This window comes from Hylobates moloch, unplaced genomic scaffold (assembly GCF_009828535.3).
Source record: "Hylobates moloch isolate HMO894 unplaced genomic scaffold, HMol_V3 SCAFFOLD_1, whole genome shotgun sequence".
NCBI lineage: Eukaryota > Metazoa > Chordata > Mammalia > Primates > Hylobatidae > Hylobates > Hylobates moloch.
In genome coordinates, this window is record NW_026652276.1 from 8623830 (window position 1) to 8639362 (window position 15533).

At 51.3% G+C, this 15533-nt stretch overlaps 1 protein-coding gene across 1 annotated transcript in view; it reads right to left on the minus strand.

The window, feature by feature from the left end:
- The window catches only part of LOC116809741 (phosphatidylinositol 3,4,5-trisphosphate 5-phosphatase 1-like), a 109073-nt gene that overhangs the window by 38803 nt on the left and 54737 nt on the right, over positions 1 to 15533 (minus strand). Inside the window, exons 3-4 of the mRNA XM_032753607.2 lie at positions 6955 to 7105; positions 2999 to 3170 (exon numbers count right to left, since the gene is read on the minus strand). Coding sequence (XP_032609498.1) covers positions 2999 to 3170; positions 6955 to 7105 — 323 coding nt within the window. The remainder of the gene's footprint in view (positions 1 to 2998; positions 3171 to 6954; positions 7106 to 15533) is intronic.

Sequence of the window (15533 nt, forward strand, 5' to 3'; positions counted from 1 at the left end):
AAAAAAAAAAAAAAAAAAAGATTTTTGTTCCAGGCTTGATATATAATCAAATTGAAACTAAAGGCCACAAGGCTTTTCCTGTGGAATCTGTGAAAGAATGAAAAGCTGTTGCTCTCAAGATTGGACAGGAATTGCTAGGCATGGTGGCTCACACCTATAATCCCAGCATTTTGGGAGGCAGAGGTGGGCAGATCACCTGAGGTCAGGAGTTCAAGGCCAGCCTGGCCAAAATGGTGAAACCCTGTCTCTACTAAAAATACAAAAATTAGCTGGGCGTTGTGGCATGCATTTGTAGTCCCAGCTACTCAGGAGGCTGAGGCAGGAGGATTGCTTGAACCCCGGAAGTAGAGGTTGCAGTGAGCCGAGATCACTCCACTGTGCTCCAGCTTGAGTGACAGAGCGAGAGTCTGTCTCAAAAAAAAAAAAAAAAAAAAATACTGAACAGGACTGGCTTACCCATTTCAATTGTTAGATTGAGAAGATAACATTTACATTTAAGTTCATCTATATTTATTCTGGGTCTTGACATCATAAAAATCCAGCTTCTGCCTGAGTCTGTTTACTAAAAGGGACAAACATCTGTAGTATTAAAACAGCGGTCCCCAACCTTTTTGGCACAAGGGACTGGTTTTGTGGAAGACAACTATTCCACAGACGGATGGTGGGGGGATGGTTTTGGGAGGAAACTGCTCCATCTCAGATCGTCAGGCGTTAGTTAGATTCTCCTAAGGGGCGTGCAACCTAGATCCCTCACATTCACAGTTCACAACCGGGTTCATGCTCCTATGAGAATCTAATGCCACCGCTGATCTGACAGGAGGCAGAGCTCAGGTGGTAATGTTCGCTTGCCCTCCGCTCACCTCCTGTTGCCACCCAGTTCCTAACAGGCCAGGGGTTGGGGACACTTGTATTAAAATATGTATCTTAACAGATCTAATGACTATTGCCTTGTGACTTTGATACCATGAGTCTGTATTACAGGCAGTTTTACTTGTTAAAATGTTTGTGGTAGGCTGGGCACAGTGGCTCATGCCTATAATCCCAGCACTTTGGGAGGTCAAGGCGGGCAGATCACCTCAGGTTGGGAGTTCGAGACTAGCCTGACCAACATGGAGAAACCCCATCTGTACTAAAAATACAAAATTAGCCGGTTGTGGTGGCGCATGGCTGTAATCCCAGCTACTCGGGAGGCTGAAGCAGGAAAATCACTTGAACCCTGGAGGGGGAGGTTGCGGTGAGCTGAGACTGTGCCATTCCAACTCCAGCCTGGGCAACAAGAGCGAAACTCCGTCTCATAAAAGTTTGTGTAGAAAAGTGTTGACATAAAGATGTAAACTATGTTTATTTGAGAAGGCTAATTTTACTTAGGAACGTGATAATTAACCTATTAACTAAGACCTAACTGATGAGATCTAATTAACTTGCAGGAAAGACTGTGCAAGTTGTTATTTAAAGAAAAATAATCAAAAGGCAATCCTCTATGTGCAGAGCAACTTGACAAGCGAAATAGACTGATTTTGAAACAGTGTGGAGTCCCAGTTTTCCTTGACCCTGAGAATGGAGGGGCTCTGGGTTGCTGCTTTCCTTGGTCTCTGCACACGCCCCCTTCACTCATTCCCATCTCCAAACTTAAGATTTAGGAAGGTTCCACTGCCGTGAGAAGCAAAGATAGAAAAAGAAGGCCTCTCTGCCCATGAGCCCTCAGCCCATGCCCCGACCCTAACCCCTCCTGGAAGGCTGCCTGGAAGCTCGGCTTCACGCCTCTGCTGGCCCCACTGAGGCAGAACCCCATAACCAGGGTGGAGAGGCTGATTAGGAGATGGAGTCGGCAGGAGGTGTAGGAGCCTTAGTAGGAGAGGTCAGCAGGTGGAACCATGGGGCATCCCCGACTCTTCCCCATCCAGTTTACTGCATTCAGCATCCAGACCCGGGAAGAAATGGAAACCCTGGGGAACTAAACAATGGGCTTGATGTGGTTTTTTTTTTTTTTTTTTTTTTAGACACAGTTTTTCTCTTGTTGCCCAGGCTGGAGTGCAGTGGCGCAATTTTGGTTCACTGCAACCTCTGCTTCCCAGGTTCAAGCTATTCTTCTCCCTCAGCCTCTTGAATAGCTGGGGTTATAGGTGTCCGCCACCATGCCCAGCTAATTTTTGTATTTTTAGTGGAGAAGGGGTTTTGCCATGTTGGTCTGTCTGGTCTTGAGCTCCTGGACTCAGGTGATCCGCCCGCCTCGGCCTCCCAAAGTGCTGGGATTGCAGGAATGAGCCACCGCGCCCGGCCTATGTGGAATACTTTTAAAGCATCTGTTATTTAGACACATATATAGAGACAATCAACATAGTAGCAACACTGGATATTCGGCTATTTGATAAATAGCACAAATAATTCAAGGAGCATGCACAGAACTCAGCCTGGAGAGCCCAGTGAAGAACCAAAGAGTATGTCCAGGTGGAAATAGGAACACGCCAAGTGTCACAGCAACCCAGTGGCGTATGTGTCCCATCAGCATCTACTTCATATTTTGCCAAGTGAGAGAGTAGGAGGGCAGCCTTGGCAGCCTCAGATGGATCCTTCAAGTTGGAAATGTGGCTTCAGCCCTGTCATTAGGATTTCTTTGGGGGGCAGGGGAGCGTTTCTCTCAAAGAAACAAAAAAAAGTTATATTTACTAAGGCATGGAGATTACCAGGTACCATCTTATTAATTAATGTAGCACATATCCAGTGACTGCCTACACTATGCCGGGCCGTGCGTGGAGACACAGTGCTCCTCCACCTCCATGGAGCACTTCTCCTGTTAAGGCCCATGCCCCTGGCCTTCTTGAAGCTGATGGTGCAAAGGCCTCTGAGGTGCAAGATGACAAGCGCCCTTCTCCGGAGACCTCCCCACCTCCCTCTGGTCACTAGGCCCATAACTAGGATCGAAACCCAAGCCATCCAGCCCTGCCCTGGCTGGGCTCACTGCAGACGAAGCCCCGGCTGGACTTGAGTGGGGACTTACCCACTGGTGTCCATGCCTTGCAGTCGCTGGAACAACGTCTCAGAGAGGCTCGGCCGGCTGGTCTCGGTCGCTCGGGGATTCTCATTTGAAGGAGGAACCTCCTTGGCCTCACAGGAGCTGGCAGTCAGAGGGATGTTTCTTGGGGGCAGCTCGGGTGGAGACACGACACTTTCTACCGGAGAGAACAGCAGGAAGGCCATTGGTGAGGACACTGTGAGCGCAACCCGGCCTTCACCGCAGCCACATGGAGTCCAGGCCACGACACCCACGTTATTGATCTCCATCTGCGTCCCTGTGTCCCTCACGGACTCCCTCCTGGAGGGAGAGCCTCCTGCCACAGGGCCCTGGCTAGTGCAGTGTCTGCCCCACTGTGGCCATCAGCAAACACCTGCCAGGGCCAGAAGGCCTTGCTCCATGGAGGGCCTGGAAGGCCTGCAGGGCTGCTGACCTTGGATGGACTAAGCCGGCAGCAGCAGGCAGGTGAGCAGGATGGGTCTGGCTCTCAGGCTTTCAGGGGCTGAGACAGGTGCCTCATGACGGCTGAGCCCTGGACTGGGCAGAGGCCCAGTTCCCAGAATAAGCCAAAACCACGGGAAGGGACCAGGGGTAAGGAGGCAGGCAGGCCTAGCCACACTGCCCCCCTCTCTCTCTCCCTGGCCCCCTCTCTCCAGCCTCTGCCCTTCCTTCTTTCCTCCCTCAGACTCTCAGAAACACATAAAAGAAAGCAAGGGGTTTCCCTTCACTCAGAGACATTCAACAAATGACTTGAACTTGGCCTGGGAGGTGGGAGCCCACCCAACGCCTTTAGGAGAAGGTTCATCCTGTACGTACCACGAATGGAGGGTCCAGAGCTCTGTCTGAACCTCTTCCCACACAGAGCGGCTGCCCCAGCCCAACCACAGTGGGCCCCGGGGGACCTCCTCTTTAGCGAACAGGCCCTTCACTTCCTCTGTCTGGGGTTCTGAAGACAACTAGGAGTCTGCTTTGAGCTCCACGGTCTGGCAGTGCCTCAAGAGGCCCTGGGCCCAAGCAGACCTCTTGGACTGCGGGGGCCTCGTGTCTCATTGCTCTGGTGCAAGCCAACGACTGGGCAACCTCGTTTGGGGAAGTGAAGCCAGCAGTCACGAGACTGAGGTTCTTTTTTCAGCCTTCACAGAAACTTGTCAGGATCTTCCTCCAGACAGCCATGCCCAGAGGGGCCCAACTAGCTGGGGTGGGCAGCCCGAGGGGAGTGAGGGTGTTTAGTGTGGAGGGCGTTTCTGCAGAACAGCTTCTCGGCATGGCCCTGGGCGCCTGGGGGCAGCTGTTCGGGTGCGGCCAGGACGCGGTGCTGGTGAGTGACCTTGGGCTCACAGTGGGACAGGTCAGCCCTAGCTCTTCCACAGCCTGACCTTCCTGATTCCAGAGGGCAGCACTCACTCAGACCAGGGAGGCCAGAAGGGACAGGGCCTGCCTGGGGCCCTTTCAGCCTCCATGGAGCTGCGGTCCTTTTGGAAACGAAGAGCTGCACAACCATGAAAAGTGTGTTTCCATGAGGTTGGGAGGGAGCCGGGGGTCCTGGTGGCCCACAAGCCAGCCCACAGGTGAGGGAGAAAACGGATGCCTGCAGCAAGCCCCCAGAACAGGCAGGAGCCAGGCAAGGGTCTCAGGGTCTCCGGACAAATCTCTCCTCTCTTCGGGGAGAGGCTGGGGGACCTGGCGGTCTCCACCTGCTGGAATTCAGGAAGAGTCCTGGCCAACTGAGGGGCCCGGTTAGGTATCTCATTGTTTTCTTTTACGAAATAAGCCTTTTATTTTTTTAATTTGTATTTTAAGTTCAGGGGTACCTGTGCAGGTTTGTTACATAGGTAAACTTAGGTCATGGGGTTTGTTGTACAGATTATTTCATCATCCTGGTATTAAGCCTAGTACCCAATAGTTATTTCTGATCCTGTCCCTCCTCCCACCCCCTCAGGTAGGCTCCAGTGTGTGCTGTTCTCCTCTTTGTGTCCATGTGTGTTCATCATTTATCTCCCACTTAAGTGAGAACATGTGGTATTTGGTTTTCTGTTCTTGCGTTAGTTTGCTAAGGATAATGACCTCCAGCTCCACCCATGTTCCTGTAAAGGACATGATCTTTCTTTTTACTGGCTGCATACTATCCCATGGTGTATATGTACAACATTTTCTTTATCCAGTCTACCACTGATGGGCATTTAGGCTGATTCCACGTCTTTGCTATTGCAAATAGTGCTGCAATGAACATACGCAGATGTGTCTTTGTAACAAAATGATTTCTATTCCCTTAGTATATTCTCAGTAAATCTTTGAGGGGAAAAGTAGGGCATCCCCAGGTAAGCTCCTTCTCTGTAAAACTTTCTCCATCTGACTCTTGCTCTATTGGTCTTTGTCCCTATGCTGTAAAGGGCACCCTAAGTCTCACATACTTTTTAGGGACTGTATAATTTTTTTTTTTTTTTTTTTTTTTTGAGACGGAGTCTCCCTCTGTTGCCAGGGTGGAGTTCAGTTGTGCGATCTTGGCTCACTGCAACCTCCACCTCCCGTGTTCAAGGGATTCTCCTACCTCAGCCTCCCAAGTAGCTGGAACTACAGGCGTGTACCACCACACCTGGCTAATTTTTTTTTTTTTTTTTTTTTTTTTGAGACGGAGTCTTGCTCTGTCGCCCAGGCTGGAGTACAGTGGCGCAATCTCGGCTCACTGCTAGCTCCGCCTTCCGGGTTCACGCCATTCTCCTGCCTCAGCCTCTCCGAGTAGCTGGGACTACAGGCGCCTGCCACCACGCCTGGCTAATTTTTTGTATTTTTAGTAGAGACGGGGTTTCACCGTGGTCTCGATCTCCTGACCTCGTGATCCGCCCGCCTCGGCCTCCCAAAGTGCTGGGATTACAAGCATGAGCCACTGCGCCTGGCCTTAATTTTTGTATTTTTAGTAGAGACAAGGTTTCACCATGTTGGCCAGGATGGTCTTGATCTCCTGACCTCGTGATCCGCCCACCTCTGTTTCCCAAAGTGTTGGGATTACAGGCGTGAGCCACCGCACCCGGCTGGGACTGTACATTTTTTTCAACATATTTTTAGGGGTTGTATTTCCCCCACCCCCTTTTAATGATGACATAAAGAAACACCTTCCTCATCCTCCCAGTTAGGTGCAAGGGTCTCCTCCTTCACGCTCCTCACAGTGAAATTCAGCGGATTGTAATGATGCTAATGACTGTAGCTGCATTTATGGAGTGCTTACTATTAATATGTACCAGGCTCTGGGGGCTACATTTCTCGACTCATTTGATCCTTGGGATACCGTGAGAGGCAGGTACTATTGTTATTCTCTCTCTGTCATTGTAAAGGCTAGTCAAGTGAAGCAGAGGACGTGCAGTCTTTACTGTCTCTCTCTTTCTCTCTTTTTTTCTTAGACAAAGTCTCTTCTGTCACCCAGGCTAGAGTGCAGTGGTGCAATCATGGCTGACTGCAACCTTGAACTCCTGGGCTCGAGGGATCCTCCTGCCTTGGCCTCCTAAGTAGCTAGGACTACAGGCCTGAGCCACCATGCCTGAATAAATTTTTTAAAAAGCTTTTTGTAGACACAGGATTGCCTATGTTGCCCAGAATGGTCTCAAACTCCTGGCCTCAAGCGATCCTCCCACCTCGGCCTCCCAAAGTTCTGGGGTTACAGGCGTGAGCCAGCAAGCCCAGCCTTATTTTTACTGTCTCTTTGAAGAGAAGTCTGTGATTCAGAGAGGCCAGGTAATTTCCCCAAGGTCACATAGCTAATAAGCTGGGGAGGAGGAATTTTAACCCACGTCTGCCTGACCCCAGAGCCTGTGTTCCTAACTTGTCCTTAACCCCCATGCCAACAATCTCCCTCTGATAATAGGACTCACCCAATCTACAAGCACTCAAGATGGGTGCAGGGCAAGTTCCCAAAAGTACTTCCTGCCGTCCTGTCCCTCCCTCCCTACCTGTGTCCTCCTCAGGGTCGTCGCCTGTGTCCTCTTCCTCCAGCGGCACAGGGTATTGCAGATGGGTCACCAGCCCCATGTTTTCCTTCTTGTAAAACTCGATGAGCTGGTCCAGCTTGGTGAAGAACCTCATGGGGACGCCTTCGGATGCCTGAGGACAACACCCAAACAAACGCACATGTTAACCAACTAGAATGTCAGCCACCCACAAAGGCCTCCTGCGCGGAGACCAGCGAGGCGGAGGGAGTGACTGCGATCCAGGAAAAGCCCTGGGCTCCTACGCAGGGTGTGTGGCCCTCACGCCCACAACCTCCCATCCTGCAACCAGCAGCTGCCAAGGGCCCTTCTGCAAAAGGTACACAGAGGACCATTCCTAAGATCTGTTTTTTCTTTCCGTTTTTAAAATCTTTTATTTTTAAAAGTATTTTTGGGCCAGGCACGGTGGCTCACACCTGTAATCCCAGCACTTTGGGAGGCCAAAGCGGGTGGATCACCTGAGGTCAGGAGTTTGAGACCAGCCTGGCCAACATGATGAAACCCCATCTCTACTAAAAAAAAAAAAAAAAAAAAAAATACAAAAATTAGCCGGGCGTGGTGGCAGGTGCCTGTAATTCCAGCTACTTGGGAGGCTGAGACAGGAGAATCACTTGAACCTGGGAGGCAGAGGTTGCAGTGAGCTGAGATCACGCCACTACACTCCAGCCTGGGCGACTCAGTCTCGAAATAAAATAAAATAAAATAAAAGTATTTTTATACAAATAGTACATTTATATTATGGCAAAATTAGAAATATGGATTTTTTTTAAAGTAAGAAATTTGTCTGGGTGTGGTGGCTCACGCCAGTAATCCCAGCACTTTGGGAGGCTGAGGTGGGCAGATCACTTGAAGTCAGGAGTTCCAGACCAGTCTGGCTGACATGGTAAAACCAAGTCTCTACTAAAAATACAAAAATTAGCTGGGCCTGGTGGTGTGCACCTGTAATTTCAGCTACTTGGGAGGGTGAGGCAGGAGGTTGCAGTGAGCCAAGATCGCACTACTGCACTCCAGCCTGGGCAACAGAGTAAGACTCTGTCTCAAAACAAAAAAAAAAAAAAAGAAAGAAAGAAATCACCTGCAATCCCACAACCCCAAGATACCTATTTTCAACAGTTTAGAATGTGTTTTTCTAGAATTTGTGAGTGTGTTTGGTGGGGAAGTTACTTTTATTTTTTCCTTCATAAAGAACTTTTTTTTAAAAAACACAAGAAAAAATCAATTCCAGCAATTGCTTTGCTTTTATTTATTTTTTTTCATTTGTTACAGTTGTTTTTATCAAAACTCAGTAAATGATCTACCTGGTTTGTATCTGTTGCTGATAGCAGAGGACCTTGGGGGTAATTGTGCTGGGTATTCAAATGCCCTGGGGCAGATCCCCTTCCTGTAAGCCCCGTGGCTCTAGCCGGTAGCTCCAGGTGCAAGATGGGCCCCACCCCTACCTCACCCTTTACCTTCTTGCCAGGCCCTGCCCTCAGGGGCAGCTGAACAGGAGCAAGGGATCAGGCTGTTGGTAGGTACAGGAATGAGCCCCAAAGAGGCACCCCTCTGGGTGGGGCCTCCCTGGCCTGGAGGAGCATAGCACCCCTGGCAACTGCTAAGTGCCTGTGATTCACCCTGTCCTCATAACAGCCACCATGCCAGTGACTTTCAGATTATTTATTTTATTTTATTTGAGATGGAGTCTCACTCTGTCACCCAGGCTGGAGTGCAGTGGCACGGTCTCGGCTCACTGCAGCCTCCACCTCCTGGGTTCAAGTGATTTTCTGGCCTCAGCTTCCCAAGCAGCTGGGATTACGGGTGCCCGCCACCACACCCAGCTAATTTTTGTAATTTTAGTAGAGACGGGGTTTCACCATGTTGGCCAAGCTGGTCTCGAAATCCTGACCTCAGGTGATCCACCCAGCTCGGCCTCCCAAACTGCTGGGATTACAGGTGTGAGCTACCACACCCAGCAACTTTCAGGTCATTTTAAAATTAGTTGAGAAGGCACCGTCCTTGGAGTTGGAAGTCAAGGATCTCACTGCTCCTCTGGGGGCTGCCAGCTGCCTTCTTTCTGGAGGGAATGGGACCCATCGCCTGTGGGAAACGAGACCCATAGGCAAGTAGGATGGAGGTTGAAAAGCCCACCCTGGTTGGTGAACAGGCGGCATTTGGCCTGAGCGTGGCTGGGCCAAGCGTTGGCCTTCCCGCCTCCAAGTCAGATATCGACTGGGATTGGGATTGATTTGGGTGGGTGGGAGGGTGCCTGAAGGTCTTCAGGATTACAGGTAAGTGGAATCAGGAGAGATGAGGCAGGATGACCCAGACTGGGACCGATTCAGACATCAGGGAGCAGGGTTAGGACTCAGACCTGTTCCCGAGCCCTTGTGCCTCGGTGGCTAACTCCAAGTCCTAGTGAGGACACATACGCCTCTTTCACTGGCCTGTGATTCAGGGCTGTCCATCTGGGCTCTGTCTCTGTCTCTGTCTGTCTCTCTCTTTCCAAGTGTGTTTTTTGTGTGCTTATGCATATACAAGTCTGTGCCTGGGTGTGTGTGTGTGTGTGTGTGTGTGTGTGTGTGTGTGTGTGTGTGTCTTAAGTTAGTAAATTTATAGAGAGTTTAGCAAAAGGGTGTTCTAAATTCTTTTCAATAAATTCCCTTGTTTTCACAAAGCACCGTGTTAAGCAATCTCTTTCAAACATTGTTGAACCAGAGCTATCTGAGCAGCAGCAGCCAGGCCTTCTAAAAAGTAACATGAGTAGGTTCAAAAACCAAAGTGAACAGAATAACAAAAATAATTTGACATGATACAAGATCTATGAACTCGATTCAGTTAAAGCAGTTGTGAAAAGTATCAGACTCAAAAAATGTACAGCTAATAGATGACAAGCCATTAAGAGCATGGAAAAGGAATATGAAAGTACCAAAGAAAGTCGAAGTCGAATGCCTCGTGTGTGAACCCAGAAAAGGATTCTTGGCTGGAGGGTATCTGAAGAATGCGTGTTGGAGTGAGCATGTGAGATTTGGGAATTTAAGACGCACCAATGCTAAAACCAAGTAAGACACGTTATTTTATGCACCGCTAAGAAGCTGAACCACAGACTATGTTACACCATTGATTATAGACTTACATGACTCCAGAGATGTGAAATCTGAAAGGTAAACGTCTTAGACTTGATGACATACGCTGTGTACTAGGAACAGAGCAATTTAAAGGAGTCCCTGTGGACCCGGTGAGGGCACCGCGTGTGCCTGGCCCGCTCCCAGAGGCCAGGGAGCCAGGGTCTGACAAACCAAGGCTGCCGGCTGCCTGGGTTCCCAGGAAGGGAGAGAATGCAGGGAGAAGCCAAGCCTCACGGATGGCAGACAGGTGGCAAGCTGACAATGGCCGCTGACAAGTGTGTTGGGGAGGGAGCCTTCTTCCACCTCTCCCCCTCCGAGGGGAAAGCACCCAGGAAGAACACAGCAGGTCTACAGGAAGCAGATCCACAGGGACAGACCCCACCTGAGGGAAAACCTGCTGTGTGCAGTGGGCCCGCAGGAAGCACCCTGTGCCCACAGGCAGTGCAGACAGGAGACGGCAAAGGCGGGGCACCAACCAGGCAAAGGCAGGTGTCCCCGGAGAAAATGTCCAGGAAGGTGTCCTCATAAGGCTTTGCTCTTGACCCTAAGCTTTGACAAGGGAAACAGAGAACTTATGTTCAAAGCACATTCTAGAACAGGAAGAGAAAGAGTCAGAGCCCAAGATCATAGAAGCTACAGAGCCGGCCCAGACAGGGGAGGGGCGGGGAGCGTGGTCTAGACAGGTGGGTGGTGAGGAGCACGGTCTGGCCTCACTGTGTGCAGTGCAGAGAGGAGCAGCCCACCCATGGTGTTGCATTCTGAACCTGGGCCCAGAAAGGTCCTGCATCAGGGTATGATGGCCAAGGGGACAGGGCAGAGTGGCCGGTGGGGGGATGGGTCCGTTCGAAGGGCGACCGTGCCTGGGTGTGACCTAACAATCCCCACCCAGTCAGGTGGACAGTGTATTGACATCCACAGGCCAGCAGGAGCAGGGGGGTCCTGCTGGGACAGGCCTGGGGGTTCCCACCCACAGCAGGCCAAGTCCATACCCACCCAGCTGTGCACCCACAGTCAGGACAGGTCTGCTCACGGCTGTGCCATCCCCAGACTGTGCAGCAGGGCCTGGCAATTGGAGTGGCATTTAGTGGTTCCATGGATTTGCCGCCCTGGGTCAGGATGACAGACAAGAGTTGGATCCAGGAGGAGGGATGGTCAGGGAGGGCCTTCCCTGGGTCTGGAACTGGGGATGCAGAGAAACAGTGGCAAGCAGGGGAGCTGCCCTCACTCACATCCCCCAGCACGTTGCCAAAGGTGGTGCCTTTTCAGCAATTGTAAAAGGCAAAATGTGAACAAGGTGTCATGTGCATTTTTCATGTGCACGATCCAGAGTCCCGGCAGGAGGCAGATGTCTCATTAAACGGGGGAACTTGGGGAGAACATGTAGCGACAGAGCATAGGGATACCAATAAGAGGCAGTACAGCCCCCCCGAACTCGCAGTACTTACCACCCTGGGAAGATCACAGGCAAGAAGCAGGTGCTGGAACCCAGAGGGGGCTGCCCAGCAGGCACTGTGGCCTCCCATGGAGCTGACCATGGAGACTTTACAGGATGGGGGCAGGGCAGTAGATCCCCTTCCCCCCAAAAAACTTCCCTCTCATCTGGCTGCGGCTCCCATTGGCCAAACCCAATGAGAAAGCAGGGGGCAGGGAAGCGAATGAATTGGGGAGCAAATGGAAGATGCTCAGCACGTGAAGGCCACGGTGAAAAGACGCCCAAGGAGACAGAGGGAAAGCAAGTGCCTGCGTCCCCCCATGAGACGTCCAGGCTCCGATCGGGAGGTTAGCACCAGCCACACTTCTGACTAAGGAGGGGGCTGCCCTTGGTTCCTAACAGCCCCGGCTGCCAGACTTCGTTCCTCATTCCACAGCGGCCGCCTTCCTGAAAAGAGTTGTTAAGTCATTTTGAAACAGAGAAGGAAACCATGAAGGCCCAAGTCAGCCGGGACATGATCCCCGCAATGGTTACCGGCGGCCCCCAAGTGATGCCTTCGGACACGTGGATTTCTGCCATGGCAACTCTCCCTTTTCCCTGGAGTGAATGCCTCCGCCCTTTAGCAGGTAACTAGAGCACAACACAGGAAGCCTGATTTTGAACAAAACCAAGAGCAGCATTGCCTTATTTAAGCAGGCTTGTTAAATTATGACATCTCCGCCAGGCAGGGTGGCTCACGCCTGTAATCCCAGCAATTTGGGAGGCCAAGGCGGGTGGATCACGAGGTCAGGAGTTCAAGACCAGCCTGGCCAACATGGTGAAACCCTGTCTCTACTAAAAATATAAAAATTAGCCAGGTGCAGTGACAGGCGCCTGTAATCCCAGCTACTCAGGAGGCTGACGCAGGAGAATTGCTTGAACCCGAGCAGCAGTGGTTTCAGTGAGCTGAGATCAAGCCACTGCACTCCAGTCTGGGTGACAGAGTGAGACTCTGTCTCAAAGAAAAAAAAAATTATGAGGTCTTGGTCAGACATGGTGGCACACACCTGTAATCCCAGCACTTTGAGAGGTCGAGGTGGGCGGATTGCTTGAGCCCAGGAGGTGGAGACCAGCTTGGGCAACATGATGAAATCTGTCTCTACAAAAAATACAAATATTAGCCAAACGTAGTGGCGCACACCTGTAGTCCCAGCTACTTCGGAGGCTGAGGTGGGAGGATTGCTTGAACCCAGGAGATGGAGGTTGCAGTGAGCCGCAATCACACCACTGCACTCTAGCCTGGGTGACAGAGCAAGACCCTGTCTCAAAAATATCTATGTATCTATATCTCTATCTATCTATGTATCTATCTATATATCTGACATCTCAGGCTCAGAGTAGCCCTCCCTTCAGAGCTTTTTGGATCGGCAGAATGGACGTGAATTTGTGCTCATAGCCAAGAGTCAAGCAGAAAAAACAAACAAACAAAACACGGTAGGAGTTCAGATTGTGAAGCAACATACTCTTCTCCTGCCTCCCATTATTATTTCTAGGTCTGTGGAAAGTTCTGGGTGACTTCCAGCAGGATCATTTTTACAGTCTCTGCAGACAGCTCCCCACCAAGCCCCGCTTAGAATCAGCAGCTCACTCTGCGTCATGTCATAGTTGCTGTGCCTGCCTTCCCCACAAGCTCATAAGTGGTTGAAGGAAAGGAACCCTGCTTGGCTCAGCCTCACAGTCCCCCAAGTCTCCTTGCAGAGGAGGTTGGTTGGAAGCATAATGACATAATGACAGCCCCCACCACTGTGTTGAGGGGCATGTGCATTGCAGAAAATGGACCTCTCCATTGAAGAAAGGTGTTGAGGGAACCAGAGATGTGCATTGCCAAGCTGGGCCTTGCAGGGAGAGGCACCTTTGTCTGACTGCTTGGCACCTGAGCTCACTCAGGTAGCAATACTCCTGGGGAAGGTACGGGGCAAGGGGAGAGGGGCTGCCTGTGGCCCCGGGGTTCAGGATGAGAAGGGCACCGGGGTCTTTAAAACAAAGAACAGCTGTTGTCCAGACTGCTAGAGGCTCAGGGCTGCACATGCTGAGAAGTGCTGCATTTCCAGACACAGTTCCTGGGCTGTGACTTTCCAACACCGTCCAGGAAAGTCACACCATCCAGGAAAGTCGTTGAACAGGCTCAAGTTTCCCAGGGGGTAATTTTAACTTTAGCACTGTTTGCTGTCTCTAAATGAGGCATAAAACAGGACTAGGCACAGAGGAAGGCCATGCAGGCAGAGCAGGAGCCCTGGGGTGCTGGGAACCCCCCGCAAGACTCTTCCAGGCTTCGTTTTAAATGGAAGAGCATATAGAATGATTGTGGAGATTTTACCAGTGGTGGGACAGTATTAAGAAGTGGGAAACAGGCCAGGCGCGGTGGCTCACACCTGTAATCCCAGCACTTTGGGAAGCTGAGGCAGGCGAATTACCTGAGGTCAGGAGTTCGAAACCAGCCTGGCCAACATGGTGAAACCTCATCTCTACTAAAAATACAAAATTAGATAGGCGTGGTGGCGCATGCCTGTAATCACAGACACTTGGGAGGCGGAGGCAGGAGAATCGCTTGAACCTGGGAGGCGGAGGTTGTGGTGAGCCAAGATTGCGCCATTGCAGTCCAGCCTGGGTGACAAGGGTGAAACTCCATCTAAAAAAAAAAGTGGGAAACAAACCAAACCAAACACCCTGCTCAGTTGCTCCCCGCACCAAAGCATTTGTTTCAAGTTAAATGAGAAAGCCACTAGAGAGGACGGTGAAAACACCACTCAGCTGTGGTGGGGAGAATACTGTGGGTTTGCGGGGTGGCTGCTGTTTTTATTACTTCCATTTCCCAGTGGGGAGACTCCCCGCCTGTGGAGGCTGGGAAGTTTCTCAAGGCCACAGAGGCAGAGCTGGATTCAGTCCAGGTCTCGGAGCCCACTGACCCAGGCATTCACACATCCCAAGGCTGAGTGAGGGTCAGTGTGGAGTCTGACGGTGCAGGCCGAGCCTTTGAGTTCTGGAAGGAGACCTCCTGCTGCGTTTGCCCTGCTCTGAGCCAGCTCATCTGAGGGAAAGGCTGGACGCAGCCTCCTGTCCAGCTCTCACTAGGGCTGGGGGCCACCTCCTCCCGGCCTGGCCTATCCCCTCTCTGCAACCCCTGAAATGCTTTCCTGTACTTCTCTCCTGCCCTCAGGATGGTCTCAACCTTTAACTACCTCCTCTCCCCCAAACTTCAGAATCATAGAGCCCCACGTGGGTGAAGAAGTGGGGGAGAAAGAAGGGCCAGAGCATGGGTCTCTTGGGCCCTTGGGGCCTGGCAGAATTCGAGTTTTGTCTTGAGTGGTTTGGAGCTGGCCAGGAGCGGTGGCTCACACCTGTAATCCCAGCACTTTGGGAGGCCGAGGCAGGTGGATCACAAGGTCAGGAGATCGAGACCATCCTGGCTAACACAGCAAAACCCCATCTCTACTAAAAATACAAAAATTAGCTGGGCGTGGTGGCGGGCGCCTGTAGTCCCAGCTACTCGGGAGGCTGAGGCAGGAGAATGGCATGAACCCAGGAGGCAGAGCTTGCAGTGAGCCGAGATGGCGCCACTGCACTCCATTCAGCCTGGGCGACAGAGTGAGACTCCGTCTCAAAAAAAAAAAAAAAAGAGTGGTTTGGAGCCACTAAAGGCAATTAAAAGCTGGTGTGTGTGTGATGTGATCAGATTTACATTTTAGAACTATCACCTCGGCTATGGTGTGGATGCTGGGGGTTCAAGCAACCCCACTCAAGTGCTTGAATTAGGGAGATGCAGCAGCAGGAGAGAGGCAAGGATGGAGGTGGAACCAGATTAGCCCGTCGAACAGAGCGTGGTCGACGAGTGACAGCCAAGGAGGGTGGCCCTAGATCTCTGGCTGTAGTAACTTGGTTGATGTTGGTGATATTTAATGAGATAGGAAAGGTGGGCAGTGTGGTGGGGCGGGGGGACAGATTTAGGAAGAGCTTTTGAGGCCTCCTTC